General features: G+C 46.7%; 1 protein-coding gene across 1 annotated transcript in view; it reads right to left on the bottom strand.

Moving 5' to 3' along the window:
• The window catches only part of GALNT10 (polypeptide N-acetylgalactosaminyltransferase 10), a 177525-nt gene that overhangs the window by 32353 nt on the left and 117331 nt on the right, over nt 1-27841 (bottom strand). Inside the window, exon 5 of the mRNA XM_019750401.3 lies at nt 2856-3041. Coding sequence (XP_019605960.3) covers nt 2856-3041 — 186 coding nt within the window. The remainder of the gene's footprint in view (nt 1-2855; nt 3042-27841) is intronic.

Below are 27841 nucleotides of genomic sequence, written 5' to 3'. Positions count from 1 at the left end.
TTTCTCTCAGGAGAGAAAGCAGCATTTTTGCCTTTTTCTAAACTGCAAGACGTGATCCATAGGTGGGTCATGAAATTGACTTTATATGTGTGTGTGTGTGTGTGTGTGTGTGTGTGTGTAATGAACTAAAAAAGAATACTAAATATCAAAGTACATTCCACGTGATAAGTACTGTTTCAGGAAACTTGTTTCAGTCATACTGTATGTGTGTGTGTGTTTGCGCACTGGATGGAAATGTCCAATGTATTTCTAGCTGTGGTACATGGTCAAAAAAGTTTCATAAATGCTATCATCAGTGTGTCCCCAAGTACGGATGCAGACGCAGGGCCACCAGTGCCAGATGCACACAGGGTGTGTTTAAACGCCCCCCAGGCCGCCCCTGCCGCCCTGCCCCAGGCCCACTGAATCAGAAACTTCTCCAGGGAAAGATCTAGAGAAGGCCTCCCTTCCTAATTATTCATGGCCATTCCGGTGATTTGGCTTCCAGGGAGGGTTTGTGCTGAGGACACAGTGCTCTGCTGGATGCTGGCTAATTGTGGGAGGTCTGAGGGCAAGAGGGCATCAGAGAGGCAGCATCAGGTGCTGTGCTCACTTGGGGACAGAATGCCCAGGTTTGAACCCTGGTTTTGTCACCTACTAGCAGTAGAACCTTGGAAAAGGTTATCTGATGCCGCTGAGCCTTGGTTTCCTTGCTGACAAAAGGGAGGAAGACAGCATCTATCTCGTGGGATCTTTGAAGGCCACGAGGGCCGATGGGGCCCAGATGCTTAACACGCGATCAGCACTCCTGGCATTCTGGGACCAGGATTGCTGAGAGGCTCGGAAGCAGGAGTTGGAAGGCTGAGCACCTCCCTCATTCTCTCTGCCCCTCAGTTGTCTCATTTGCAATATGTGGGTAATAATGCCTGGTCTCCCTGTTCTACCACGTAACCATCAAATTCAAATGGGGATGTAGACTAGTGGAGCGATGATGATGATGATGATGATGATGGTGGTGATGATGATGATGATGGGGGGGAGGAAATGATGATCAACAGTGGCTTTCCTTTAGAGGGCTGCATCCTTCTCGGGCTCAGCAATGGCTCCTCTCCAAAGAAGGCAGAGTGAGCTGTGCTCAGAGGTGTTAATGGCTTCAGGGACAAAGCCATGACGTGCTCTCTGCTGATCATATCAGCAGGGCAGACTTTTAAATCTACACCACTGGTTCACATTTCTATTGGAAAAAGAGAAAAAAACAGGGGGAATGCCTCTTCCATGTATGTCTGCAGATTATGAAAATTACTCTCAGACATTTCCGCAGAAACAGAGTTAAGGACTATGGAGACGCCCAGCTCAACTTCCTGCCCCCCCCCCCCCCCCCTCCATTCTCTCTGTTTCTCACTGACCGACCCAACAAATGGGTTGTTCCTTCAGGACCATAAATTAGGTGCTTTATGGTGAGGCTTTTTTCTTTTTTATTCTTTTTCAGTAACAAGAGGCAGATGCAGACCTCTTGGTTTAATTAAATAAACAGTTTACCAGAAAACCCGGGTTATATCCTTGTTCTAACCCAGTGGGATCCTGGACCCTGGGGTTCGGAAGCACGTGATCTAACACTCAAGTTCCATGCTGATCTGTGCCGGAGCACACATTTGCTGGCTTATCCCATTTAGCTGTGTGCTGCTGCCTCCGTCCTCAGCCCTGGATGGTGGCTTCACCAGTGCTCCTCAAAGTGTTGTCCCTGGACCAGGAACTGGTGAGAAATGCAGCTTCTCAGGCCCCACCCTGGAACTCCTGACTCAGAAACTCTGGGGTGGGGCCCAGCACTTTGCCTTTTAACAAGTCTTTCTGGTGATTCTGCTGCACGCTCAGGTTTGCCTGAAACTGCAGTCCTCTTTGCTCCCTAAGCTTCCTGTTACGGAGAGCACAGCCATCCATTTCTGAGGGGTTCGCTTTTCCCTTGCGATTAGTAAGTCTTCCCTACTCTGCCTCCATCCCTGTTCCTTGCCTGATTCACAGTCTCAATGGGACATTTCCTCTTCAGTGTCCCCCCGTCAGCACTGGCTCACCACCTTCATCAAAGCTGAACCCCTCAGGGTTCAGGCCTCTGTCACCAACCAGCCAAGAGGCACCTCGCTGCTCAGTATCCAGTCCTCGCGTCTCCCTTCCGTCCTCGAGGCTAAGGTAGACGCCGCCTGCATCATGCTGCCCTCTGTCTCTAGCCCTTCCCTGAGAGCTGTGAGAAACTCTCTGAAGAGGAAATGAATTTAGGGAAGCAGTAAGGAATCATGAAAGAGGATAGACTCTGGAGCCAGACAGATGGTGACTTTGATGCTTATGGCCCAGGCGAACAAGTGAGTCACTCCGTATCTCTGAACTTCAGTTGCTTCTACTATACAAAGGGGAGACTTTCGACCTGGCATGGTTGTGTGAGGATTAGAGATAATGTTACACTGTGCCTGGCTCACCGTAGCCGTGCAGGGCATGGTAACTGTCCTAAGTTGATATGATCATGGCCCCCCACAACTTGGCTCTTAACAGTAGACAGCCTTGGCTTGCTTTCCAATAAATCTTGAAGTAATCTGCGGGAAGCAATAATGTCACTAGACACTTGAGTGCCATATGACTTTGGGCAGGTCACTTCTCTTTTCCCCTTTCCAGCTTCCTTCTCTGTAAAATGAAGGGATGAGGCTGAATGGATTTTCAAGGTCTCTAAGCACTCCTGAACTTCCGAATCCCTCGAGGCACATGGCACTGTGCTGGGTGCATCTCTAGCAGGCAAGGGACCCTTTGTGGGTGACTCCCCGCAAAACACTGGGTCCAGTGGCAGCTGGCTCATCCCAGGCCACCTCCCTCACTTTAGGAGGGTCCCTTACCAAGCAAGGGGGGGAGCCAGTTGACATTGGCTTCACAGTGTGAGTCCAAGAACGTGATGACATCCCCAGTTGCTGCGGAGGCTCCCAGCATCCGGGTCCTTATCAGCCCTTCCCGTTTCTTGGTTCGGAGAATCCTCACGCTGGGGAAATGGGCCATGTAGTCTTCAAGGGGCTTCTTCAGGTGCTCTGTGAGGGAGACAGAAGAGGACAGATGGACAGATGGGTCAGAATAGCTGCTTAGGAATCATTCTTGTGACCCGCCCTTCCATGTACAGTGCACTTTATGGTTTAGACACAGCTTTCCAGTACCGTCTCACTGGACCTTTCAGATAGGGCCAAGAAGGGCAGGCATCACCACCTGCATGCTGCAAATGGGTAAAGTGAAGTTCAAACAGGTCCAGTGATAGTGCTAGACCTGGAATACAGAGAGAACCTCTGTGGGCAGCTGTGCTTTATACCTGGCTGGGACTCTTTCCCTTATTTTCTGGTAAAAATACTCAAGATTTTTCTGTGGGGAAATGACCCCTCTCTTCAGTCCATCAGACTTGGGTGGGGCTGGTCCCAATCCTGGGTTCCAAGAGGGAGGAGCACATGGCTTGGCTCTGACCAACCAGGGCATTCCATTCCCTTGGCCGTAGTGATTGGTTCAGGGGATGGCCACGTGACCTGATTTGTCCAAATAATGAATTCTGAGAATTTTTTCAGAACTATTGAAAAAACAAGGTCCTTTCTTTCTGCTAGTTAGTCACCTGGTTGGCCATAAGTCTGGAGCTGCTGGTGACGTTGTTGGCAAAATGAAGTGAAGAAGTGGTGGGGGGATCCGCTGAGACTGAAGCTAATACGTAAAAAGAGAGTCAAGAGATGGAGAGAGACATTACCCTGAATGTAATGATTCTTCAGCTCCCCCTGTGCCTGATGCAGATAGATTTCTAGATGTTCTTATTACAAGTGACAATAAATTCCTCTTTTGGCTTATTCTAATGTCAGCTGCATTTCTGCTCCATGCCTGGAAAAGTTCTTCTGAACAAATTTTAAAGATGGTCTCTTTCTACTATAATGCTGCTGTCTCTTAATTTTAATCAGGGTTTGGGTCCTTTATGAAAACTCTAGTATGGCTACAAAAAAACCCTATTAGTTTACATCATACTTAATAATAAAATATTGAATGTTTTACTCCTATGATCAGGAGAAAGGCCGTATGCTTTCTTATCACTTCCTTTCAATATTATACTAGAATTCCTAACTAGTGCAACTGGTAAGACAAAGAAATAAAAGGCATAAAGATTGGAGAGAGAGAGGTAGTAAGGTCTTTAATTATAGATGACATGACCGTTTACATAGAAAATCCTAAGAATCTACAAAAAACTGAAACTAATAGGTAAACTTAACATAGTTTCAGAGTACAGGTCAACATTTTCAAATCAATTGTATTTCTATTTACTAGCAAATAAAAAAACAATTGGAAAATGCAATTAAAATGGTAAAAAAACAAACACTTACAATTTAACAAAAGAAGTGCAAATTGCATACTTTGAAAACTACTAAACATTGTTGAAAGGAATTAAAGACTAAAATAAATGGACAAATAGTCCATGTTCTTGGATTGGATAACTTAATATTGTTAAGATGGTAATACCTCCCATGTTGATCTCCAGACTCAACGTGATTAAAATCACAGCTGACTTCTTTGCAGAAATTGACAATTGACAGTTGATTCTAAAATTTATGGAAATGCAAGGGATGAGGGGATCCAGAGCAGCTAAAAAATCTTTTGATTACTTACACGTGAATATTGAGAGCAACACTATTCACAATAGCCAAATGGTGGAAATAACCCGTTTCTAACATCTCATGAATGTATAAACAAATATGGAATATATTCATACAATGGACTATTACTCAGCCATAAAAAGGGATGAAGAACTGATACATGCTACACCATGAATGAATTTTGAAACATTATACTAAGTAAAAGAAGCCAGACACAAAAGGTCACATATTGTATGATTTCATTTGTATGAAATTCCAAAATAGGTGATCCATAGAGACAGAAAGTGGTTGCCAGGGGATTGGGTAGGGAATGACTACTTAATGGGTATGGGGTTTTCTTTTGGGGTGATAAAAATATTTTGAAACCAGATAGAGGTAATGGTTGCACAACACTGTGTTACTTGTATACTTGAGCATGGTTAATTTTGTGTGAATTGTACCTCAATTTTAAAAAATGGGTAAAGACTATAAACAGGTACTTCTCCAAAGAAGATATACAAATGGCCAGTAAGCATTTCACACATTGCTTCTGGTATGGCAATTTCTGTCAAAAAAAAAAAATGACAGTGTGTCCTCGTCCACTTTATTCACTGGATCTGGCACCATGCGACGTCTGGTTCTTCCCCAAAGTCAAAATGATTCAGGACATTGAGGCAGCCATGACAGTGCAACTAAAGATACTCACAAAAGAGGACTTCCAGAACTGCTTCAGAAAGTGGCAAGAACAATGTGATAAGTGTGTTCAAAGCGAGGGGGAGTATATTGGGGGGGGTGTCTTTTACTGTAACACATATTTTTAAATTTAAACATTCACTGTATTTTTTAAAAATTTTATTGGGGAATATTGGGGAACAGTGTGCTTCTCCAGGGCCCATCAGCTCCAAGTTGTTGACCTTCGATCTAGTTGTGGACGGCGCAGCTCAGCTCCAAGTCCAGTAGCTGTTTTCAATCTTTAGTTACAGGGGGTGCAGCCCACCATCCCATGCAGGAATTGAACCAGCAACATTGCTGTTAAGAGCTCGCGCTCTAACCACCTAAGCCATACGGCCGCCCCTCCGGCAGCTCAGGGGCGGCTCGTTGTCTTCAATCTAGTTGTGCAGGGTGCAGCTCACTGGCCCATGTGGGAATTGAACCGGCAACTCTGTCGTTCAGAGCTCACACTCTAACCAATTGAGCCATCTGGCCGCCCTTCACTGTGTTTTTTGATCACACCTTGTACACCCACAAAAAGAATGAGAATGTTCCATAGTAATTTTATTCATAATAACCCCCAAATAGAAACAACCTAAATGTCCATCGACAACTAAATGGATAAACTGTGGCAGAGTCACACAAGAGATTCCTTCTCAGCAATAAAAGGAACACATTTATGCTGGGGTTCTGGTTTCCCAGGTGTATTATAACATTTGTGTTTAACATTTATTAAACCTCATGGAATTGTATACTTAAGATACCTGTGCATTTTTTTCCACTGTGATTTTTACCTTAATTTAAAAAACACTAGTCAAAACAGACATTCATTCTCTCAGCTGGGGAAGCTGGAGTGTAGTGAAAGTGTCACTGACTGGCAATAAGGAGAATGGGGCTGTGTTCCTATCTCTGGCACAGTGAGCCCACCACTTATTTCTTCTGGGCCTCGGTGCTGTCTCTGAATCAGGGTTTGGACCAGCAGGTGTTCAACAGCCCTGGACCCAGGCCTCGCAGAAGCCCGGGTAGCACATGACTGCACCTGCCGGGCTCTCTGCCCTTGGCAGCCCCTGGGTGATCACCTTCCGTGACCCAAGCCCGAATCCTGCTCTGAATTCACTCCACCAGGAGTTGGAGCAGGAAGGGCCTCCTAACTCAGGGGGTGTATCCAAACCACCTGGTGAGCTGACTGCCTGGGCATCACCTCAGGCGACTGTGATTTGGTATTAGGTTGGTGCAAAAGTAACTGCGGTTTAAAAGGTTAAGAAGAATTGCAAAAACTGCAACTACTTTTGCCCAACTTAATAGACCGAGGGTAGCACCCAGCATCTTTGGTTTTACTTGACCAACAGGGGATTGTGACACACAGCCAGGCCTGTAACCTACTGGGGTAGTTTCATCTCTTCATTTTATAGACAGAAAGCTGAGGTCCAGAAAAGGGAAGGGCCCCCACTCTGGCACACAGTTAACAGTAGAGCTGTGTTTCGAGCCAGGGTCCTCTGGCTGCTTGGTGCAGAACCTACTAAACCTTTTCATTCACCCTCTATAGAAATGAATCACTTTCGCTGGTAAGGCAGATTATGATTTGCAAGGCAGATTCACATATTTTATCCCTCTTGGTTCATAAAATCGTAATCTGCAGTTTCTCTGCCTTTGACAGATGACAAAACTGATGCTCAGAGAAGCTAAGAAACTTGCCAAAGGTCACACAGGCCGGTACACAGCTGGGCTCTCTGTAGAAACATGTTTTCCCCTTCTAGTCATGTCTTCCCAGCTCTGACAATCATATACTATTGGCACGATTTTTGCCTCCTCTACCTACCCTAAGACAATTTACTTAGGTTTTTTTAAAATCCACTCACTTTTTTTAATTAAATTTTTTTTATTTAATTAAATTTATTTTAAAAGGAAATGTTAAACACCACAAATGGAAAATCAGTACCATTTGTGAGGGAGCTAATAAAAACTCCAAACAAATGAAAATCAGACGATGTTATTAGATTTTAGCCAGATCCCCTTGCCTCCCCATGTCTGGGGAGCTTAAGGTCTGCCCTCTCTTTGTCAAGGAGGGAGCTATGAGCACCAACCACGACTTTCCATCTGAGGTAATCAGAAGAAACAAAAAAGTTGAAAAGAGAAAATGTTCTCTCCACGTGCGCCCATGTTACCTAATGCAAAGTCTCCAAACCACCCGAGATTGTCTCAGGTACCACTTAAAATCACTTCTGTGCTGACACACTTAGGGAAACACTGCTCCCGTCACTTGATTTACGTCTCCAGAAACCTGTACGAGATGAGGTGTGTTTTGTGTGATGTTGCCTAGCATTTTGTCGGTCGGAGCCGTTAAAAGATATAAAGAGAAAAGATGATCTACACATACACAACCCGCGGCTGGAAAACTGAAAAATACCCCCGCTTGCCTTCTTGCTCCCTCTCAAAGATTAATATGGCTTCTCCCGCCCTTTCCCACTTATCTTTGGAACAGTGACTCTGTAGAAAACAGAAATCAATTTACCCTAATTGAGGGACTAAATCTTTCCAAAAGAGGCTTTCTTGGGCATCGAGACAGGAGAGCAAGAGGCATGATCGCGCTCCAGATGTGCTGCTGTTTGGGCAGGAACTCTATCTTACAAAGAGAAAAATCCATAGTCATTGTATCCGCACTTCCTCTTGGCCGGGTTCAACTAGTAGGTCATTAACTCGAGGATGAGCTAATCTCCTATACTACACACCACTACTCCCATCAGAAGGAGAAATATGACCCTGTCCAGCTCTAATCATGGAGGGCCCCGCTCGGGCTGAGCCCCATCGCTAAATCACCCCAAGGCAGATGGCTGCATCATTACAGATCAACCAATTAAGGCCTTTTGACAGCTTGTGGTAAAATCGCAGCCATTATTTAGGGGGCAATTATGCTCCTCCTGTCCTTATTAGAAAGTACATTTACACAAAATCAAGACTGTTGCCTTATTTTGCCACTTGGATGAGGACATTTCACAAAGTCACAGAATTTTAGAACTGAAAGGGATGTTAGATGATGATGATGATGTTGATGACAATTACGGGGAACAATTACTGAGGCCCTGCTCACACATGGAGCTCCCTGCTTCATACACATAATCTCTGACACGTACAACAACACTACAAATGGGGTGCTTTATACAAGAAGATGCCATGAGGCTTAGAGTGGGTGATGTAACATGCCCAGGGAACACAGTTTACAAACGATGAAGCTAAGGTCTAAAACTCAGCCCCACCTGACTGTAAACCAGCAGGCTGTCCCTACAGCACCACGCCCATCTCCGCCTCACTTCAGTCAGTCCCTTCATTCTACTCAGAGGGAGATGGGGAGGGCTGGAGAAGTTAAACATCTTGCCTAGTGTCTGTGACACAGCGTTGGCCACCCTGGAATGTCCCCCAGCTTCACAAGCCCTAGGACAGGGATGGTAAACAGGCTCCACTGAAGTGCCAATGCTCATGGTTTGTAATGGATACCTAAAGCTGTGTTAGGAAAGATTCTGAGGCTATATCCTGGCTCAGCATGAAAGTGCCAGGGCTAAGAATAGATGTCTGCCACCCGAATGCCACATAAGCCTCATTTCTATTCTAGGGGCTGCTGTGATTATAAAAGCAATACAGAACTGATTTTGCCCTCACTACCTCTAATTTCAGGATGAGCCAGAGCCATCCAAATAGGGGGGAGCTGATTCTGAAGCTGAGCCCCCGTCACTGTGAGGCTCGAAGTAGCACTTATCAGAGAGCTCACAGGTGGGTTCTGGGCGCCCCACCAACCTCTCCTTGGCATTTGTTCTCTGCCTGCCTCTGCCTTCAAACAACGACTGCAGTAGGTGGGTAACCTCCCCGGCTCCTCACCCCTCTGGTGGGCTAACCCTGGGCACGTGCCCTGGGCTGGCTCCCACAGCTCCTAGGGAGTCACATGGAGCTGCCACCGGGGTGCCTGGCACAGGCATCCTTACTGGCTGCCTCCCCTTCCCGTTCTCACTTCCACACTCTCTTGCTGGCATTTCCCCCCCCCCCCCCCAAAGAACTACTTCCACTCAAATCCTATCTCAGGGCTGCTTCATGAAACCCAAACGAAGACACCCTCCAAGTAGCAGGTACGACTCAGAGGACGTCACGGCTGACTCTGTGACTCCATGAAGCCGACAGTGATGATTTCGGTTCAGCAACACCTTGTTCTTTGGTGCCGGGTTTGTATAAATAGCGGTTACCACACGTTCAGTACTCACCATACCAAGAACTCACCCTAAGACCGTACCCGCACTGACTCATCTAATCTTCACAAACACTCCGCCAGGCAGGTCATGATCAATGTCCCTGTTTTACTGAGGAGGAAACTGGGGCACAGAGAGGTTCAGGAACTCTCCCCAGGGCCAAACAGCTTGAGCAGGTGGCAGGTGTTGGATTTAAACCCAGGCTGTCGGGCTCCAGAGCCTGTAGTCTTCTCTGGTAAACTTTTTAAATGAGGGAGCATCACTTCAAACATATGAAAAATGTAGGACAGAATAATGAACGCCCATCTACCCATCACTCAGCTTCGGGAACTGTCAACGCCTGGTCACCCTTGTTTCATCCGTGCCCCTGCTCACTGGATGACACAGGAGCTCACAGAGTCTGCGCTCATAACCACTGGGCTGTTTGGAAGACAAGAGCCAGGGCGACTGACGTGGAAGGACCTTACAATTCCACTGGACTGGCACTTGTCCCTCTCCCAAGAACACGCCCCGCGAGTTACCTCAGTGTGGGGCACACCCAGGAATATGTGTTGGTTATCTCACTGGATTTCCCGGAAAAACACTACAAGGAGGGTGGGGCAGGTCTCGTCAATTCTTGTGTCACCAAAGAGGAAACTGAGGCCCAGGGAAGGGAAAGCTTTGCCCCAAGTCTGTCAGCTGGTGAGGACAGAGTGAGGGCCAGAACTCAGGGCCTGTGCTTCCCACGTCCTCGCTGTATATCCCGGCAGAAAACACACAGACTCTCTCTCTCTCTCTCTCTCTCTCTCTCTCTCTCTCTCTCTCTCTCTCTCTCTCTCTCATACTCACACGGGCTTCCCTTGCTCCTGTCCCCTCCTGTCTGGTCTGAGGCACTTACGACCCTGAAGATGGTTCTACCTGGGGAGTTGTGGCACAGGGAGGAGCTGCACGCCAAGAACTGGTATGGGTTGAATTGTGTCCCTCAGGACCTAACCCCTCGGACGTGTGAAAGTGACCTTATTTGGAAATAGGCTCTTTGCAGACGGAATCAAGTTGAGGTCATCCTGGTTTAGGGTGGGCCCTAATCCAGTGACTGGTGTCCTTATACGAGGGAAATCTGGACACACAGGAGAACGCCATGTGATGATAAGGTAGAGACGAGAATGTTGTGTCCAGATGCCAAGAAATGCCAAGGATTGCCAGGAACACCAGAAGCTAGGAAGAGGCAGGGAAGGCTCCTGCCCTACAGCTTTCAAGAGATGGCCCTGTTGACACCTTGATTTTGGATTCTAGCCTCCAGAATTGTGAGAGAATCAACTGCTGCTGTTTTAAGCCACCCAGTTTGTGGTATCTTGTTACAGCAGCCCTAGGACACTACGACCGAAGGGGGAGGTTCTCACATATTGGCACTGTACGAGTGATACAGCAAGAACATGGCCCTGGTCCAGGCTACTGCTGTCCCTTGTCTGGATCACTGTCGTCTATGGCCAACTGCAGTAACCACACTGTCCTTGCTTCCACTCTGTCCCCCTTCAGCTCAGCGTCCACGCAGCAGTTCAGGTGGTCTCTGAAAAGAGCAGCAAACTGCATCTTGTCACCCTTCAATGGCTTCCCACGGCTCTTGGAAGGAGGTCCAAAATCCTTACCAGGGATGATAAGACGGTGCATGGTTGGTGCCCACCCCCTCTGCAGCCTGATGTTGCCCCTCCCTTCCTTCTAATCCATCCCCCAATCTTCTCCCCGGTGTCCACAGGCCCATGATGTCCCCTTCTGTCAGGACTGCAGAGATCTCACGCCCCTCCATACATACATTCCCCTTAGTTAACTCCTGTTCACCCCTCAGAGCTCGGCTCAAACTTGAACTTCTCACTGAAGCCTTTCCTACCCTCCCAGACCACAGCAGGTCTCTAGGGCAGATGGGCACAGAGCTCTGGAACGTGTCCTTCACATACTGAGTTCAGGACACCCTTCCTTATCTGTGGAATTGCTTACTGTCTCCCTCCAGCTCTAGCTCCAGGCAGACGAGCTCTGTGAACCGTCTGCTCGCCAGTGCACCCCTCACGCCGGGGGCAGAGCCAGAGGTGCCTGCTGAGTCCACACGCCTTCCTCCTCCATCGCCTGATGTGATTTGACTTCCCTGTGAGGGAAGCAGCTCATGGTCTAGCACCCTCATTTCAAGAAGAGGGAAGTCAAGTTTCAGAAGATGTTCTGGTCCAAGGTTACACAGCCAACCAGGTAAGTGGTGAAGACTGGACTCAAATCCAGTTCTATTCGTTCAGGAATTTTTGCTCCACTGCTGTGTGTAATCAAATTAATTCCCAAGTAGAATCCCGGAGTTTCAATCTCCGCTGCCATGGAGCCTTACAGAGACACCCGCTGAGGGGCACCAGAAATACAGGAGCTCTGTGTGTTCCACGCCCTGGCAGGACCCAGAGCATGTGGAGAGGGCCCCATGGATGGTCCCCCAAGGGGAGAAAGGGGAAGGGAAATAGGAGCAAGTCACAAACCAGACAGTTAGCATCCTCCCTGTGTCACTGCTGGTTCTCTGGCCCCCGGGGCTGTTGTTAACAATGCAGAGGCCACGGCAGGTGAGGCTGCCCTCTGGCTTCTGAGAGACGTAAGTGTCCTGGGTCTTGTCATGTCTCAGCTCCGCTGGGCTTCTGGTTGTTCGAGTGTCGCAGCGCATTTGTTTCTAGATTGATTCATTTACTTGCAAGTCTCAGACAGTGTATTCTAAGGCACTGCCAATCCATTTGCAGGAGGGAGGGCACATAGCGGTCAAAAGAGGCAGCCTCTGTCCTGCTTTGATAATCAGGTGTTTCTAGCCAAAAGTTAAGATGAGATGGACCCTCACCTTTATTATCACTGTCATCGTCAGGATTTCTGTCGAGTGCTTACCTGTGCGCCTAGCCCCTGTGTTAAATGCTGTTATTTATCCACATTGTCTCATCTCATTACCATGACAACTCTATCAGGTAGGCACTATTAACCATCCTAGACAAGGGGAAACTAAGGCTCAGGAATGTTCTACGCTAGCCTATGTTCAGATAGCTGGTAGGTGACAGCCAGAAGGCATGCCAGGTGTTTGATCTCAAAGCTGATATTATTAAGTATAAAACTACACTACCCATCGCTGCTCCTGGTCTCTTCATTTTGGCTGGTGGGCACCAGTTTCCAATCCCACAACCTCAGCCCGATCCCACACCTCCTGGGGTGTCCAGGGCTTCTACTTGCTCCAAAAAATGTACAGATGGATAAATATAAATAGTGGGAAAATCAGAAAGAGAGGTTGGGAAGGAAAGTTATGGGTGCACCGGGATGGATTTTTGCAGGTGAAATGCACAGGCATTTGAGCATCATTTACTGTTTGGAAAACAGACTAGTCCTTCAGGAGAGACATACTTTCTCTGGCCCTGAGTCCCAGGAAGGAATTTCAGAGAGTGGCAGAGCTGAGACGGGGCTCAGAGTTCAGCTGGAAGGAAGACCTTTCTTAGTCTCCTTTGACACGGGTCCTCTCTATACGACAATCTAAGGCGTAACAGACACTTTTGATGTGTGGTTTTGAAAAACCAACCACTTCCTTTTCCCCTTCCCATCCCCCTTCCTGCTTCTCACCCTCCTTTTCTCCTTGATAATTATTGAGATAAATATATCTCAATATAATTGAGATATAATTTTATTGGGTGAGCTTTATTGAGATAGAATTCGCGCACCACACAATTCGCCCATTTAAATAAAGCATACAGTTCAGTGTCAACCAACCACTTCTTGCACTGCTCAAAATAGCGAACCAACTGTACCTTAGCAAAGAAATTTCTGCGGCGGAGAATTCAGTTCAGTTTAATCAGAAAGCATTCGCTGCACTCCTGCTGTGTGTCAGGACCCATGCGGGGTACAGTCCTTTCTGCTGATCTAACCTGGTGGTTTTCTAAGTGTGGTCCCCAGACTAGTGGCATCGGCGTCATCTGGGAACGTACTAGAAATGCCAATACTTAGGCCTGACCCCAGATCTCCCGAACCAGGGGGGCGGGGCCTGCTGACCTGGATTTTAAAAAGCTCTGCAAGTGATTCTGATATGTGCCAACATGTGAGAAACATTGATCTGACTTATTGCTGTGGGTGAGCTCAGAGAAATAAACCTAGGCCATCGTGATCATATTAGAATAACTAAATGATTAGAAACAGAAACCTACATTTCCTGCTAGAATAACGGAAAAACTGAAGTTCTCCAGGAATCTAACCCTATATCCTGGCCCCGAGCAAACCTGTGACGGGTATGGGTACTGACTCGCATGCCCTCCCGTCTTCCTCCTCAGACTGCCAGTGGTCCCCACCTGGCCGGGCCTCCCCTTCACCTCCCTTCCCGACCCTCCTGTCACCCCTCAAGTGAGACAGATCTGACAAACGAGTGCACCTCCTGACAGGCTCATAGCAAGGGCTCTCAAACCTCAGCCCTACGAATCCCAGGGGACCTGGATTTCACACACACGCCAGTGAAGTCGCAGAGATTCCAATTCCAGGTATTGGGGCATAGTGGCTTTCAAATCTTTCAACCATAACCCATAAAAAGAAATCATGACGTGGAACACGCATACATAACTGAAATACAAGGGGTGATGCACTCAGGTAGTTTTTTCCTATTCTATCCTCTTGTATTTCATTTTTGTTAAAAAGCTGGTCATGACCCCAGAAATGGATTTCATGACCCTCCAGGGGGCCTAACCCACTCGGAAGAGCCCTGGCCTAGGGCACGGCCTGAAATCTGCAGTGTGGCAAGACGGCTCACTCGATCCCGAGGCCGTCTGCCACAGCCCCTCGGCACCCGTTGTTACTGTTAGGATGATCGGGCTTCTGAGAACGCACAGAAATGGACCGAGGTCCAGTTCTACAAACAGGACTGTCACTGCATCGCTCATCTCAACAGGTCATGACTAGAATTCCTGGAGGCTGATTTGCCATCTCTGGAATACCACATGGGTGGAGAAAGTCATGACTCCCACATGGCCTTTTTCCTTCCGCCAGAGACTCAGGCGAGCATATTTTAGGTGTCTTTCTTCTCACCATAGGGGCAGCCAGGAAAATGTGTGTATCAGAGCTTTTGCATCTATGGGCCTACTGTCTCGGCAGCCAGAAAACATGAAAGACACAGCAGATCTGAGGGAACCGGGCTTAAACCTTTCTTCCAAAGCCAGCATCGCTCTGACATCTGGCTGACTCACCTTCTGAGGCAGGGGTTTCAACCCTATCCTACTCGATGTCCCTTTATGTAAATTATTTTGGATGGTTCCCTTTAATATTATTCTAAAATAAAATCCGTAAACAATATACCCTGCTTAACACCCAACTTGAAAAAATTCTATATAATGCCCCAACGGCGACATAAAGGAGAAGTAGTAGAATCCATGTGTTTCAACATGCAAATGCTTGGGAGGAGCACATGAAGACAGACAAGCGGCCAAATGCTTGTACCTGTAAGTGTCATATACTGGAATACACATAAGTCCACCTTGCAGACTAGTACAGGTATGTGGGTTGGCAAGTCAGGTCCCCTGAGCAGCACTGCTGCTGATGTAATTTCCTAAAACGGTGAACAACTTCTGGTTGAGCTCCAACCCAGCAAGTACGACCTTCCCTTGATATACACCTGTTCCCGGAAAGGTCAGCACGGTGCCACGGCTGGGGAGGGAAGAGAACTCCCCCTGGGGAGGGCACTGAACGTGTCTGGAAGCTGTCTTGAGTGGTCTCTGGCAATGGGGAGGTGAGAAGGGAGGAGGCAGTTGGGTGAAACGCTCATGGGCAGGTTCCAGTAACAAAAGACCTTTCTGGAGGGAGACAGGGAGGAGAGGGGAACCCGTGGGGGTAGGCGTTGTGTGTGGGGCCCAGAGGCCGGGGGGAGAATAGGACTGTCTAGTGAGAGTTGTCAGTGGGTTGCTATGGAGAATGTGATGTAAAACCCCTCCTTGGCCTCTGCCATCAAATGTTCAGTAAAGTCTAAAGTCTTCTCTGATACTTTGGCACACCTGGATACTTTCAGGGAGCTCTCCCTCCAGGGTAGAAACAGGGTGAGTCTCTGGAGCAGGAGCCAGAAGCCAGGGAGGCAGCTGACTCATCCACTGGGTGCCAGGCCACACACAACCGTCACCACCACCCTGTGGGGGTTAACCCCACTTTACAGGGGCAGAAACTGAGACTCGAGAAGGGTCCATCTCTGCCTCTGGTGACACAGCTAGTAGGGTTTCTCCAGAACCCAAGGCCAAGTCTGTCTTTTCTCACTGTCCCTTGCAATTAGTGGCCTCTTCGTCGGATGGCTTAGATTAACATGTTAAGATTATTTCTCTGGCACTTTCCTGAGAATGAATGGGAATTTGACCTCCAATCTAAAGACAAATTGTACACCTTCCCCAAACATTTGCTTTGAAACCAAAGCCCCTCTGTTCTTTGGCATCACATTACAAATTACCCCCTCCTGGGGTGCAGGTACTTGGCCTGAACATGCCTTTGGTGATTTTTAAGAATGAATTACGCTCCTTCCTCAGGCAATCACATCCACCAGCCAGCTCCCAGAAATAGAAAGCACTTCATCACACAAATTAACTCTTCTCCCTTATTTTGCAGAAGATGAGTAATCTATTTTAAAAAAATGCTATTATCTAAACAGGCAGCCTTATCTGCACTTTTAATTTCAACTAAATGCCTTGGTCCCTTTTCAGCGGGTGGGCAGGGCCATAAATCTGTTTAATAATCAGACAACAAATAAAAACACTCCAGAAACCAGCACTGTCAAGTTAATTGCAGCTGCCCCTGATTTCGGAAAGCGACTCCCCACGCATCAGCTACAAGTGAGACAAGAAGCCCTGGTCCCCTGGACTTGCCCCTCTCCACTTTTTCACCCAGTTGGAGCCCATCCAGGGGTGCTGACTCATGGGCAATCCCAGTTGTGGGCTCTCAGTAGCTGCTCTTAAATTATGTCAGGCTGTCAGGTATTGGAGAGCAACATGTGTTTCACTTAGGATGCTGGTTTCCATGCCTATCGTTGAAGGTGTTATTAAAAAGGGGAAAAAAATTTCTTCCACTTCAGCAACAGTGTCAACCTGTCAGTTTCATACTTGTTAAAGGGCAAAGGTATTCCCTGGGGGAGATTTTCTTGCTCGCTGCACAGGAAGCGAGAGCTGAACATATGTCAGAACTTTCCTTACCACCCGCTCTGACTCCTGCCACCCCCAATCCAATCCAACCCAATCCAAGCCAACCTTGAGTACCTAGAAACCTCTGCTTTGCAGGGCCCTGCAGACTTCTCATCTGGGCCCTTTCCCTCCCTGCTTCCTCATTGGTTATGCCAGATAGGAACTGTGGGATCTTCCGCTATTTACAGAATCTTCCACATCAGGAATCAACCTGGGTACACCGGTCTTCTGGCCTCTAATCCTGCATGTCTTATCCTCTCCACACTGCTGCCACAGCACAGGTCCCCTGGTATTACTTGGTGCCATTTCAGGCCTCTCAGCAATGTCCAGAGCCCACCTCCTTTCTCAACCCTGCACCCAATCCCCTCTCTGTAGACACCACTCAGCTACTTTTCCGGCCTTTGCTCCTTTACTCTTGCAAACCCCTCAGGTCAGAGCATGTTTCTCGGCTTCTCTGTCCCCGGGAACCTGTTTCTTCCATTCAGGCTCAGCTCCAAGTGCTCCTGAGTCCCACTCGGTGTGAACGATGCTCTCTCATGCCCACTGAGTGTAGCACATGCCCCGACCACAGATCTTTCTGCATTCCACGCCAAGTTCTGGTTCGGGACTGGTGTCCACTTGCCCGGCAGCAAGCTTCTTTTTTTTTAAATATTTTACTGGGGAAGCGGGGAGAACAGGACTTTATTGGGGAACAGTGTATACTTCCAGGGCTTTTTCCAAGTCAAGTTATTGTCCTTTCAATCTTAGTTGTGGAGGGCGCAGCTCAGCTTCAGGTCCAGTTGCCATTGTTAGTTGCAGGGAGTCGAGGAATCAAACCGGCAACCTTGTGGTTGAGAGCCCACTGGCCCATGTGGGAATCGAACCGGCAGCCTTCAGAGTTAGGAGCACGGAGCTCCAACGACCTGAGCCACCAGCCGTCCCCGTGGCAGCAAGCTTCTTGAGAATGGGACTGAGAGTGATTCATTTTCCCTTTTCTCACAGCACCTGGCATTAAGGCAGATACTCACAGACGTCTGGCGAATGATCCTGACTTGACAAATTTCGCTTGTCATTTGTTGCTTTTATTTTTTAAAGTCTATACATACAACGTTTTTCCAGAGGACTCAACATATCACGCCAGGGAAGATGTCAAGCGTGTTTGGGGACCTTGTCATCCAGGTATTTATTCACTTGTGAGTCTCTAAACATAGGAGGCGGTATCAGGAAGCAAGTCACCCTAACAGCAGGGTATTTACCACTGAGCTGACCACTCATGAAGTTCCCACTCAAACATCACCGCCCACTTCACAGAACGGATGTCTGCTCATCACATCCAAGTCTGTTTGTGAGACGGCTGTGTTTCAGATGTGACTACTCCGCAATATAACAGGCTGATTACAAGTTGCTGCAGAGGGAGGAGCAAATGCAAAGGTCCTGAGGCAGATAGGGCAGGAACTAAAGTAGTCACCAGGTTCTTGCTTAGATGCTGAAGGCCATTTCTTGTAGGTGGACACTTGCACAAAATCCTGCCAGGACATGCCTCAAAGATTCAGACACTTGCAGAGAACGAAACCACAACTGATACAGGTGGACTCCATTTTTGGATATAAAGTATCCTAGATACTTCATCCTTTTTTTTTTCCCCCCTAAAACGGAAAAGTTTTTACTATTTTTCATGATTCTAAATGTGATACATGTGTTGTAAAAAAATTTTTTTTAACCATCATGGAAAAATGTAATAGCTGAGTCTCATCCACCAGAGATGGCCACTCTTAATAGCTTGGTGCATTTCTCACCCAATTTTCTACGGTTTCTGTGCTTACTTCTTCTGAAATCTGCTCTCCCCACCCCATTTAACAATATGTCACAGTCACCTTTCTGTATCCGTACATGTAGATCTAGCACGTCCTTTTTGTCACTGTCTCACTTGATCTTCTAATTAGCCTAACTGAGGGGACGAGCCCCATTTTGCCTGACACAGGACTGAGACTGGCAGAGGTGAAGTACTTTGCCCAAGATCAGTAACTGGCAGATTAGAAGATGGGGCTCTCTGACCCTGCAGCTCCTGCCGTCTCTGACACCATGCTGTCTCCCTTCAGAGGAGAGCAGCAGAACCAGAGGACAAAATTTGCAGAGTTATAGTTTAGTTCAACCTAAGGAGAGAACTTTCTAATAATAAGAGCAGCCCTGTAAAGAAATGGGGTGTCTCCTAAGACAGTCAGTTGCCCATCACTGGAAGAATTAAATCAGAGGCTGAACTTATGCAAACCATAGAAAGACTCGAACATTGCAGAACTCGTTAGGTCACCTGGCCTTGCAGGGCCCCCTCCAGCCACGGTTCCAAATTGATATGCCTATCCACACAACCGGCTCTAAGAAGGGTAAAAATCCAGCTCTGAGGACCTAATCTTTTAACCTCATAGCTCCCTCTGAGATGCATTTAGTAATTAGCACGCAGAGAATGTGATTTTCTTTTCATAGCTCTAGGCTAGTTTATCTACCCCTGTAATTTTCTCCCAGCCCCAGCTGTGAGCAACTTTTCCTTTTACATGCTGTGTTTGTTTTATTTGTCAAGGGCCAGAAAACACGTGGAACGCTGCCTCCAAGGGAACCCCACATTGTGGGTGAGGTGCCGTGGGCTGGGAGTTCTGTGCACTACGCTCAGAACAGCAGATTTTCTAGCCCTCTAGTTGTGCCATGAATTACCAGATGCCCATGTAGTCAGGTCTGTTAACTCGTACACACACACACACACACACACACACACACACACACACACACCCCTCTAATGCTGGGATGCCCTGTGAGAACAGAAGGAGCTGCTCATAGCTGGGGTATCATGAGCCTAAAACCAAACAGAAAGTACTGGCCTAGGCCTGCGGTGACGAGGGGCTCTCAGCCCTGGAGAGGCATCTTGTTCCCATGCAGGGACCCAGGCTGCCACCAGGTTGTGAAGCCACAGACTACTGGTATTCCCCAGAAAACAGGTCTGATCTGAGGCATGCCGGTAATGCCCCCTAGCTGCTCAGTGCCTTTACTATTCAGGTCTGCGCTAGTGCCTGAGTTTCCCGCATGGGTGGCCCCACTCCTCTGGGTGCCCACAGTTTCCCTCTGGGGGGAAGTGGCCTTTAAAAAAATTCTACAAGTAACACATGCTTATTTTGGAAATTGCTGAAAGTCAGATATGCAGAAATAAATGAAATAACACCAATCAACCCGCTTTATGGTCTGTTGGGGGCTTTCATGTCCCTTTAATAGAAAATCCCCCTGGCCCAGAAAGTTCTCGTCCTTCCATATTCTGTCTGTATTGCACAGTTCAGTACGGAATAACTTTTAGCTGAGTCTCCATTATCTGCCAGGGATGGCACGAGCTGATCAGAAACCAAGACAAGCAAGCTCGGGCTCCAGGTCTACTGAGTGCAACATCTCTGCTACAAGCATAACATGAATAGCTGCCACATCACAGTAAAAGCGGTTCTGTACCAGGCAAGGTGCTAAGCATCCTGCTAGCATTATCTCACTTAACGTTCATAAAGATCCTATGAGGTGGGGCAATCACCTCCATTTAGAGACAAGAAAACTGAGGCTTGGAGAGTTGGAGGAGCTTACATGTTGCTAGTAAGTGGCAGAGCAGGCACTCGAATCCAGGGGTCTTTGACTCCAGAGCATGTGCTCCTAACCACCATGCTGTCCTTTAATAGTGGAAGTGTGGGCACAGATTAGCAGCAGTCCCTGAGCAAGTGACTGACTTCAGGGAGGGCACCAAGGAGAGCAGACGTCTCCAAGGAGAGTTTCAATGGCATCAACCAGGTGGTCAGGTGGGGAAGGTCATTCTCGGCAGAAAGAATAGCCCGTGGAAAGGAAACGGAGCCTTAAAACAGTGGAATATCCAGGGGACTAGACAGAGTCCAACGTCTTCTCACCAATGATAAATCGTGTTGACAAACAACGAAGAATTCATGATTTAATTCAAAGGGGCGTTTCTTAAGTATGTATGAGTATCAAATAAAGGCTTAGTTAAGAAAAAATTAGCCCATAAAGGATTAAGACACACACACACACACACACACACACACACACACACGCACACACACCTGCCACAAAAAGGGAACATACAAAATCTCTAAAACCTTGCAGGAAATAAATTATTGGGTCAACAATCTTCTTTTCTTCAAGACAGTATTCTTTTTTAATTAAATGAGAAAAAAATGCACGTACTCTCCTTGTAAAAAAATACCAACACTGCAAATACCAGAGTGGGTAACATTTCCTTTGACATGATCCTTAATCCTGGTTCTCTCTCCTGTCTCTTAGGTACCACTGTTAGTCATTTAGAGTATATACTTCCATGCCTTTTTCTATGTTTACACACACACTGAAAGCCAAGTACTGCTTGTGTGTTACATAAATGGTTCTGCAGTTTGCTCTCCTATACTTTATAATACATCTTAGAATTCTGTTTATGTCATTTAGATCCAGTGCCTTGTTTTTAACAGCTGCATCACATTCCACATTAGGGATACGTCATGGTTTATGTCCCTTCCCCAACTGATGGGCACTTAGCTTGTTTCTAACTTGGTACTATTACAGGGTTGCAGATGGCATCCTTACATGTGCCTCATGCTACAGCCACATGGTGAATATTTCTCTAGCGTAGACTCTGAGAAATGGAATTCTTGGATTATAGGAAATGGACACTAAGATTTTTTCGATACTCCCAAAATGCCCTTCAAAGTGGAATTCCCAATTTTTAGCCCCTCCCCACCCCAGCAGTTTCTGTTTAGAATGGTGAGAATTTTGGGAGGAGAAGGGAGTGGAGTGAGGAGAGAGGGTATATTTTAAATGGCATATTTGATATAATAAAATAATTATTTAGAAAAATAGCTGTGTTCATAGAAAAAGTAGAGCTGGACAAAATGTTGGCTTGAGGTGATACACAGAAAAGGAAGGCTGTCCAAACGAGTGGGCCAGGCCCTGCCCCTCCAAGAATCTCTGGTAACTGGTGGGGAAAGAAGAGAACTCGCATCTTTTAAAAGGAAGTAAATACTGAAAAAAAGGAGGAGGAAGAGGAGAGAGAGAAGAGGAGGAGGAAGAGGAGGAGGAGGGGAAGGAGAAGGAGGAGACAAGAAGAAGTCGAGTCCTGTTAGGATCTGGGTGAGGGTGACCAAGGGCTGGGAAGAAGGGGCGGGAAGGAGGACTAAGCAAGCTCTCTTCCCTGGGCTGCTCCTGGCCGCCAGGGCCACCTGTGTTTCAGGAGGCAAATCTGGTCACCATCAAAACCACAGCAGGGGGCAGGAATCCCCGGGGGGGGGGGGGGGGCAGAGGCAGGGCTGCTCCACTGACCTCATAAATCTCTCCTCGGGTCAAATACTCCCCCCTGCTGCTCTGAGTGAAGAGGCTTGTTTAACCTGGATGGCCCAGAATTTCAGGGGCCAGATGCCTCCATGGACAGTGAAGGTTAGGAAGGTGCGTGTGCTGTCGCTTTCAAAGCATCAATGGTCTATGAAGGAGGAGACAACCCTTCAGAACACAGCCCCACTCTGCTCCAAAGTGTGCACCAATTAAGATGATTACTGGTTTCCTTACAACACAAATACTAATGGCCTGTCACACTCTGGCGTATTTTTCTTGGTAACCTTCAACTCCAGATGATTAATAAGGCTCTGGTGGCAAAGATCATACGCACAGGCGGGAAACGGGGGAAAAACCCAACGCTGACGACTGCACATCTAATGAGGCAGAGGTTGGAGAAAACAAGTGCTGCAGACTGACTGTTTGGGAGAACACGGCCATGGTCAGTGGGGTGAGTGTCCTGAGGACACTCTGAGGGATTAAGATGCGACAGACACGTGACCCACCAAAAGCCACTTTCCTTCTCTGGGCCTCAATTTCTCTCTTTCTTGTTAAGTGGGGTAGTAATGCCTTTCCTGCGTGTCAGGCAGGATGTTGCTGCTTAAAGATGCAGAGAATGGGAACGTCATCGTTATTACTATTACCAGCCGTAAGAAGGAAAGGGGGGCACACAGATAGGAGTGAGACTGCAGCACAGTGGGTAAGAGCAAGGCACCAAAGTCAGGCGGACGTAGGGTTCATGTCCAGCTTTCTAACAGGCCAGCTCTGCCACGTTACTTACGTTTCTCTTAGCTTCAGTTTCCTCACCCGAAAAATGGGGCTGATATGGAGCCTTTCTTAGGGTGCTGGGGCGAATTGAGATGGTGTCTGCAGAGGGCTCGGCAAGCCCAGCAGCGTCTGAGGCAGACGGAGCATCAATGCCGTTCACCGTGGTTATTGCTATTATATTATTGTTGTAGTCGTGACACCACAGCAGGAAACATGGCATCAGCCTTGGTACCCCCAGGAAAACACTACCTCTCCAGTTTACATTTTCTCAGGACACTCCCCCCATACACACACCTCAAATTCCATTTCTGCTACTTAATCAGTGCCAGAAAGGGCACCTGATGGTCCTAAACAGAACTCCTTCCCATGTTTCATGCGTCATTTAGGGAGAAAAATGGTCAGGACTGTTTTCCATTCGGCCTTCTCACAAGTACGAACTGCTAGGTAGAGGTACCAACACTTCACTGGTGCTTTTGGTCCAATGTTTAGTAATTAATGAGGATGTAGTCAGGGGAGGCTCCCCCAATCACTCTGCTTCTTTTCTCCCATTAAAATCTCATGTAAAGTGCTGCGCAAAGCAGGTCTCCACGCTTCCTCCTCCAACCCCATCGTCACCACTGAACACTAAATTTTGTAAGGCTCTGCTTCAGCTCACGGGGGAAACAGATCCTATGGGATGCTTAAAGGGCCCCTAGGATGAAAGCGGTGGGGGTGGGGACACATGCTCCTAGGCCCAAGCCACTGAGAGATGTGTGAAATGGGCCAGACAGAAACTCGCAAACCCAAGTGGGGTCACCTGCAGATGTGGGCCTCGCGATGGTATCAGGAGAACCACAGCACCAGATGTTTTATGGGGCTTCTCTCAACTTCTAATAGTGGCAATTCAATCAGATTTCAAAAATCATTTTGAAGGCCAAATCAGCAGGTCTAGGGGCCTGTATCCAGCACTTTGAAAGGAACATAAACTCTTCAAAGCCAGAGGTTTATGACCTAGAGCAAAGGAGGAGTAATTTACCAAATGGAGTTCTCTAAGACCAAAGGAGTTTAATGGATCAGAAAAAAGATGGCAATAAAAACCATGTGTAATTCCACCCCCCCACCATTAATGTTTTGCTCTATACACTTCCAAGCATTTAAACAAAAAATGATGTTTTGCTTGGTTTTTATGTTTAATAGGATTGGGTCCAGATGTGCATGACAATTTGTGGCCTTTGTTTGTTTGCATTTCCCTATGTTGCGATCATCTTCACGTGGTATCCTTCTCAGGCGGCTCTCCTCACACCAAACCAGCTTCTCTGTCACAATGTGCTCACTTGGCAGCTTTTCTGGGATGGACCGAGCCAGTGTTTCTCAAATTTAAATAATGAACAGTCCCCGTTAAAAAAAAAAAAAATTGCTGTGGCCTCATCCACAAACATTTCCAGGGATTAATCTAAGAAATACTAAGCAAGGAAACCAAGGTTTCTGACTTCCAGGTGTGAATTTTCACAGCAAAGGAGAAGTGGTGTTGAGGTTGGTAAAATAATTTTTTAAAAGGTTAAAAATGATCATCAAAAGGTAAACTAAAAAATTCCTGGCTAACTTTTGGATCTACTGAGCCTCAGTTTGAGAAACTGAGATAAGGTACAATAGTGGGTCCCCGGGAGCCCAGGGCCCTGGTGAGTGCCCCCTCTGACGCTCCTCTTCACCTGGGTCTTCCTTCCTGTAGGCCCAGGGCTTAGAGACCACAAAGGGCACCAGCTTTCACCGTGTGCCCTGCAGCTGTGGGGCTGCACCCCACTTGTCCTCCATCTTCAGGGGGAGAAGCATACTGTAAATTATTTTCTACATCAGGCTCTTGGGTAAGATTCCTTTTGAAAAAAGAAAAAATTGGAAAATCACAGATACAGGCCAGTCTCCTCATTTCACAGATGGTGAAACTATGATCAGAGAGGCGCAGGGCTTGCTGGGAGGCCAGTGAGTCCGTGAGGACTTGGGTTTCCCAACAGGCGGGGGCTCCCCTCCTTAGCCCCACGTCTTGGATTCCTCTCCCTTTCTCCCCGGATTTGAGCCCTGCCTGGGAGGAGCCGATGGAGCCCAGGTGTGAGTGCTGGGTGCAGAGTCAGGCCACCAACGGCCGATGTCAGAAATGTGGGTATCTGGTGAAGAGACACACAGTAGGCGTTTTATATGTGTTCTCTAAATGAATCTTGTGTGACTAAGGAACTAATTTTTTAATTGCACTGTATTTTAATGAAGTTTAAAAAGTCACACAGGTGGCTAATGGCTACTGACTTAGGCAGCAGAGCTCCAGGAATTCAGGAGCTTCTATAGCCGATAATCATGGTGACCAGAGATCCTGCATTATTTGCACCAGATCTGATGGCAATGTTCTGTTCCCACTGCCCATACACACGGACATACTGGAATTTCTTAAATGTCTGCAAATTCTGATATTGCAGAATTTAAATTACATTCTCCCAGACTGCATTTCCTACTTTGAATCCTTTGTCAGATTATGTGGCCTTATGGTTTGGGAAATATTGAGCTTCCAGCTCAGTAGAGAAGCACGGAGGTCAGTCACTCAAGGGGTACAGGCTCCCCCCAAATCGCTACTACCAATCTATCTCTGTGCTTTTGGCCCTGCTGTTCCCTTAACCCAGGGAACGTCCTTCACTAGGCAATGGCACCTCCTCTAGGAAGCCCTCCTTGATTATTTCCATTTAGAATTAAAGGCTTTTCCCTCTGTGTGTCCACTAAACATGGCTGATAATTCATGGCTCAGATGAGGGTCTTGAGTCACCCACTCAGGACCTAGTCAACCTTAACTTTAGGTAAAAATAAGCTCTATTTGAATGACTTTAATACTGGATTTCTTATTCCAAAGCTTATCTGAAGTAGCAAACTAGAAGGGGAAAAAGGCTCCTAGGAACAGACAACACTGGAGGTGACAAAAAGTAAAAAACATCACAGAGTAATGCAATAAGGAAGAAGATTTAGAAAAAATACTATAAATACCAAACCTGGGCTTCTGAAAACAGAGCCATTGGGTCATTTTGTGCAAGGGCAAACTTTTCGAGACCTCAGTAGTTCTTGAGAGTAGTGCCATATTAAATAACTGATATTCATTAAGATGACAACTATGCATCGTATTCGAACTCTACACTCTGGGGAAGAGGTGAGGAAAATCATCCTAAGGTTCTAGGGTTTAAAGCTTGATGGGATTTCAGAAGTCATCCATACTTGATAGATACAGACACTGAAGCCCAAAGAGAGGAAGTAATTTGCTCAAGGTCACAAAGCTATTTCCCGGCAGGACTGGAACCAAAGCTGGTCTACTTGTTCTCATACCAATCTGTAGGAAAGTCACTTCATGATGAACTTTTTCCTCCACAGTGCCACTGAACTAATGAGGCATTTATGGAGGAAAAAATACTGCATCTTCCCAACCCCCAGACACGAAAATGTTTTTGCTTGTCATTGGTGATAAACCCTGGGAAAAGATCCTTCTCTATATAGAGACAGGTGTCAAAAGGAAGAAGGAAACAAGAGTTGGCATTTATATCTTCACGGCAAACATGGTGTGACTAGCACGACTTGTGCGTGATATACTATTTGAAAGGGCATCCTCTAATTGGGGTGATTAATACCCAAGTCGGTACTGCACACACACAATGTGATCAAAGACGGTAATGAAAATGAAATCCCCCAAACACATGGCTGTCCATCACGATGCAAATGACAGAAGAGAAACAAACGACTGATAATACACAAATGATTTCAATGCTCCGTGCATCTCCAGACATTTATTCTCGGGCTTGGGCCGTGGAGAAAGAATAATAGGATTGATCTGAGGCAGTTATAAACCACCACCGATAGATAAATATACATCTTCTCGCTCTGTGCAGGAGCAGGTATTCAGAACAAGGTGGCTCACACAGACAGACAGCTCTTTAAATGACACCTTGCAATTACATTACAGCCTTCCAGCAGATAATAAACCTTCAATGTCTTGAATAATTTAAAATTTTCCAGTGGCATGAAGGTTGACGGGAAAGAAAAATCACACTCTGCTTTAGAAGGCGGAGAAGTCCTCAGCAAATCAACTGTGGGTATTCTGGCAGAAAAATACCAAGTTTTTCATTCATTTTCCTGATAACTGGATATTTCATCCCAGCTCAACATAGCCTGATTTTCAAAACCAAAAAGCCAGTAGTGTATGGATCTATGAGGAATAAATGAGGAAAATAAAGGGCATCAAATCTTTACACATTATTCCTACCATCACAGAGGAGGTATTACGTAATGGTATATTACCCTGGATTCAGACAAACTTGAGTTTGGATCCAGACTCTGCCACTTGCTTGCTGTGGGAAGCGGATCTAATTCTGTCTCATCAATTGTAGTGCCAAGCTCACAGGATTCAGTGAGGTCATGAATGAACAGTTCCTGGCACATATTAAGTGTTAATAAATGGTGCCATTTATTATTGTTTGATAATTTAAGTTTTGGGGTCTTCAAGGTATAGCTACAAAGGAGGTTGAAGGAAAAAAAGGAAAAAGGGACAGAGGAACACAGAGAATTTCATAACAAGGAATGTGACGTTATTCAGGTTAGGTTACTGCCTATGGCATGGTTAACCTACGGATGGTTACTCTGAGCCAGCCACTGTGTTCTAACCTCTCTAGGAATAATCTCTCAATTAATCTGCACAACTCTTTACGAAAGTAGCCCGATTTTGCTCATTAATGCACAGAGAGGTTATGGACTAGTTCAATGTCACTACCATCTGACTCTAAAGCTACAAGGATTCAAAGCCCAGACAACTTAAGGTTTAAGTTTTACATTTAGGTTTTCAAAAAACAATTTGTACATGCTCAAATTTATGCTGTTATAAAAGCGGTCGGACTGGCAGAGGGGATGGTGGTCATTTAAAATTTCATTCCTAGTACTGCCAAGGTGGGCTTTTGTAATTAAGTTCACTATAGACCTTGGCAAACATCCAAGAAAACTATCAAGAGAGAAAATGCCTACAAATGTTAGATGACTACAA

Source organism: Rhinolophus sinicus, chromosome 5 (genome assembly GCF_057876585.1).
Source record: "Rhinolophus sinicus isolate RSI-liver-muscle chromosome 5, RSI-T2T, whole genome shotgun sequence".
Taxonomy (NCBI): domain Eukaryota; kingdom Metazoa; phylum Chordata; class Mammalia; order Chiroptera; family Rhinolophidae; genus Rhinolophus; species Rhinolophus sinicus.
The sequence above is the reverse complement of the archived record's forward strand: the minus strand, read 5'-3'. Positions and strand labels throughout refer to the sequence as shown.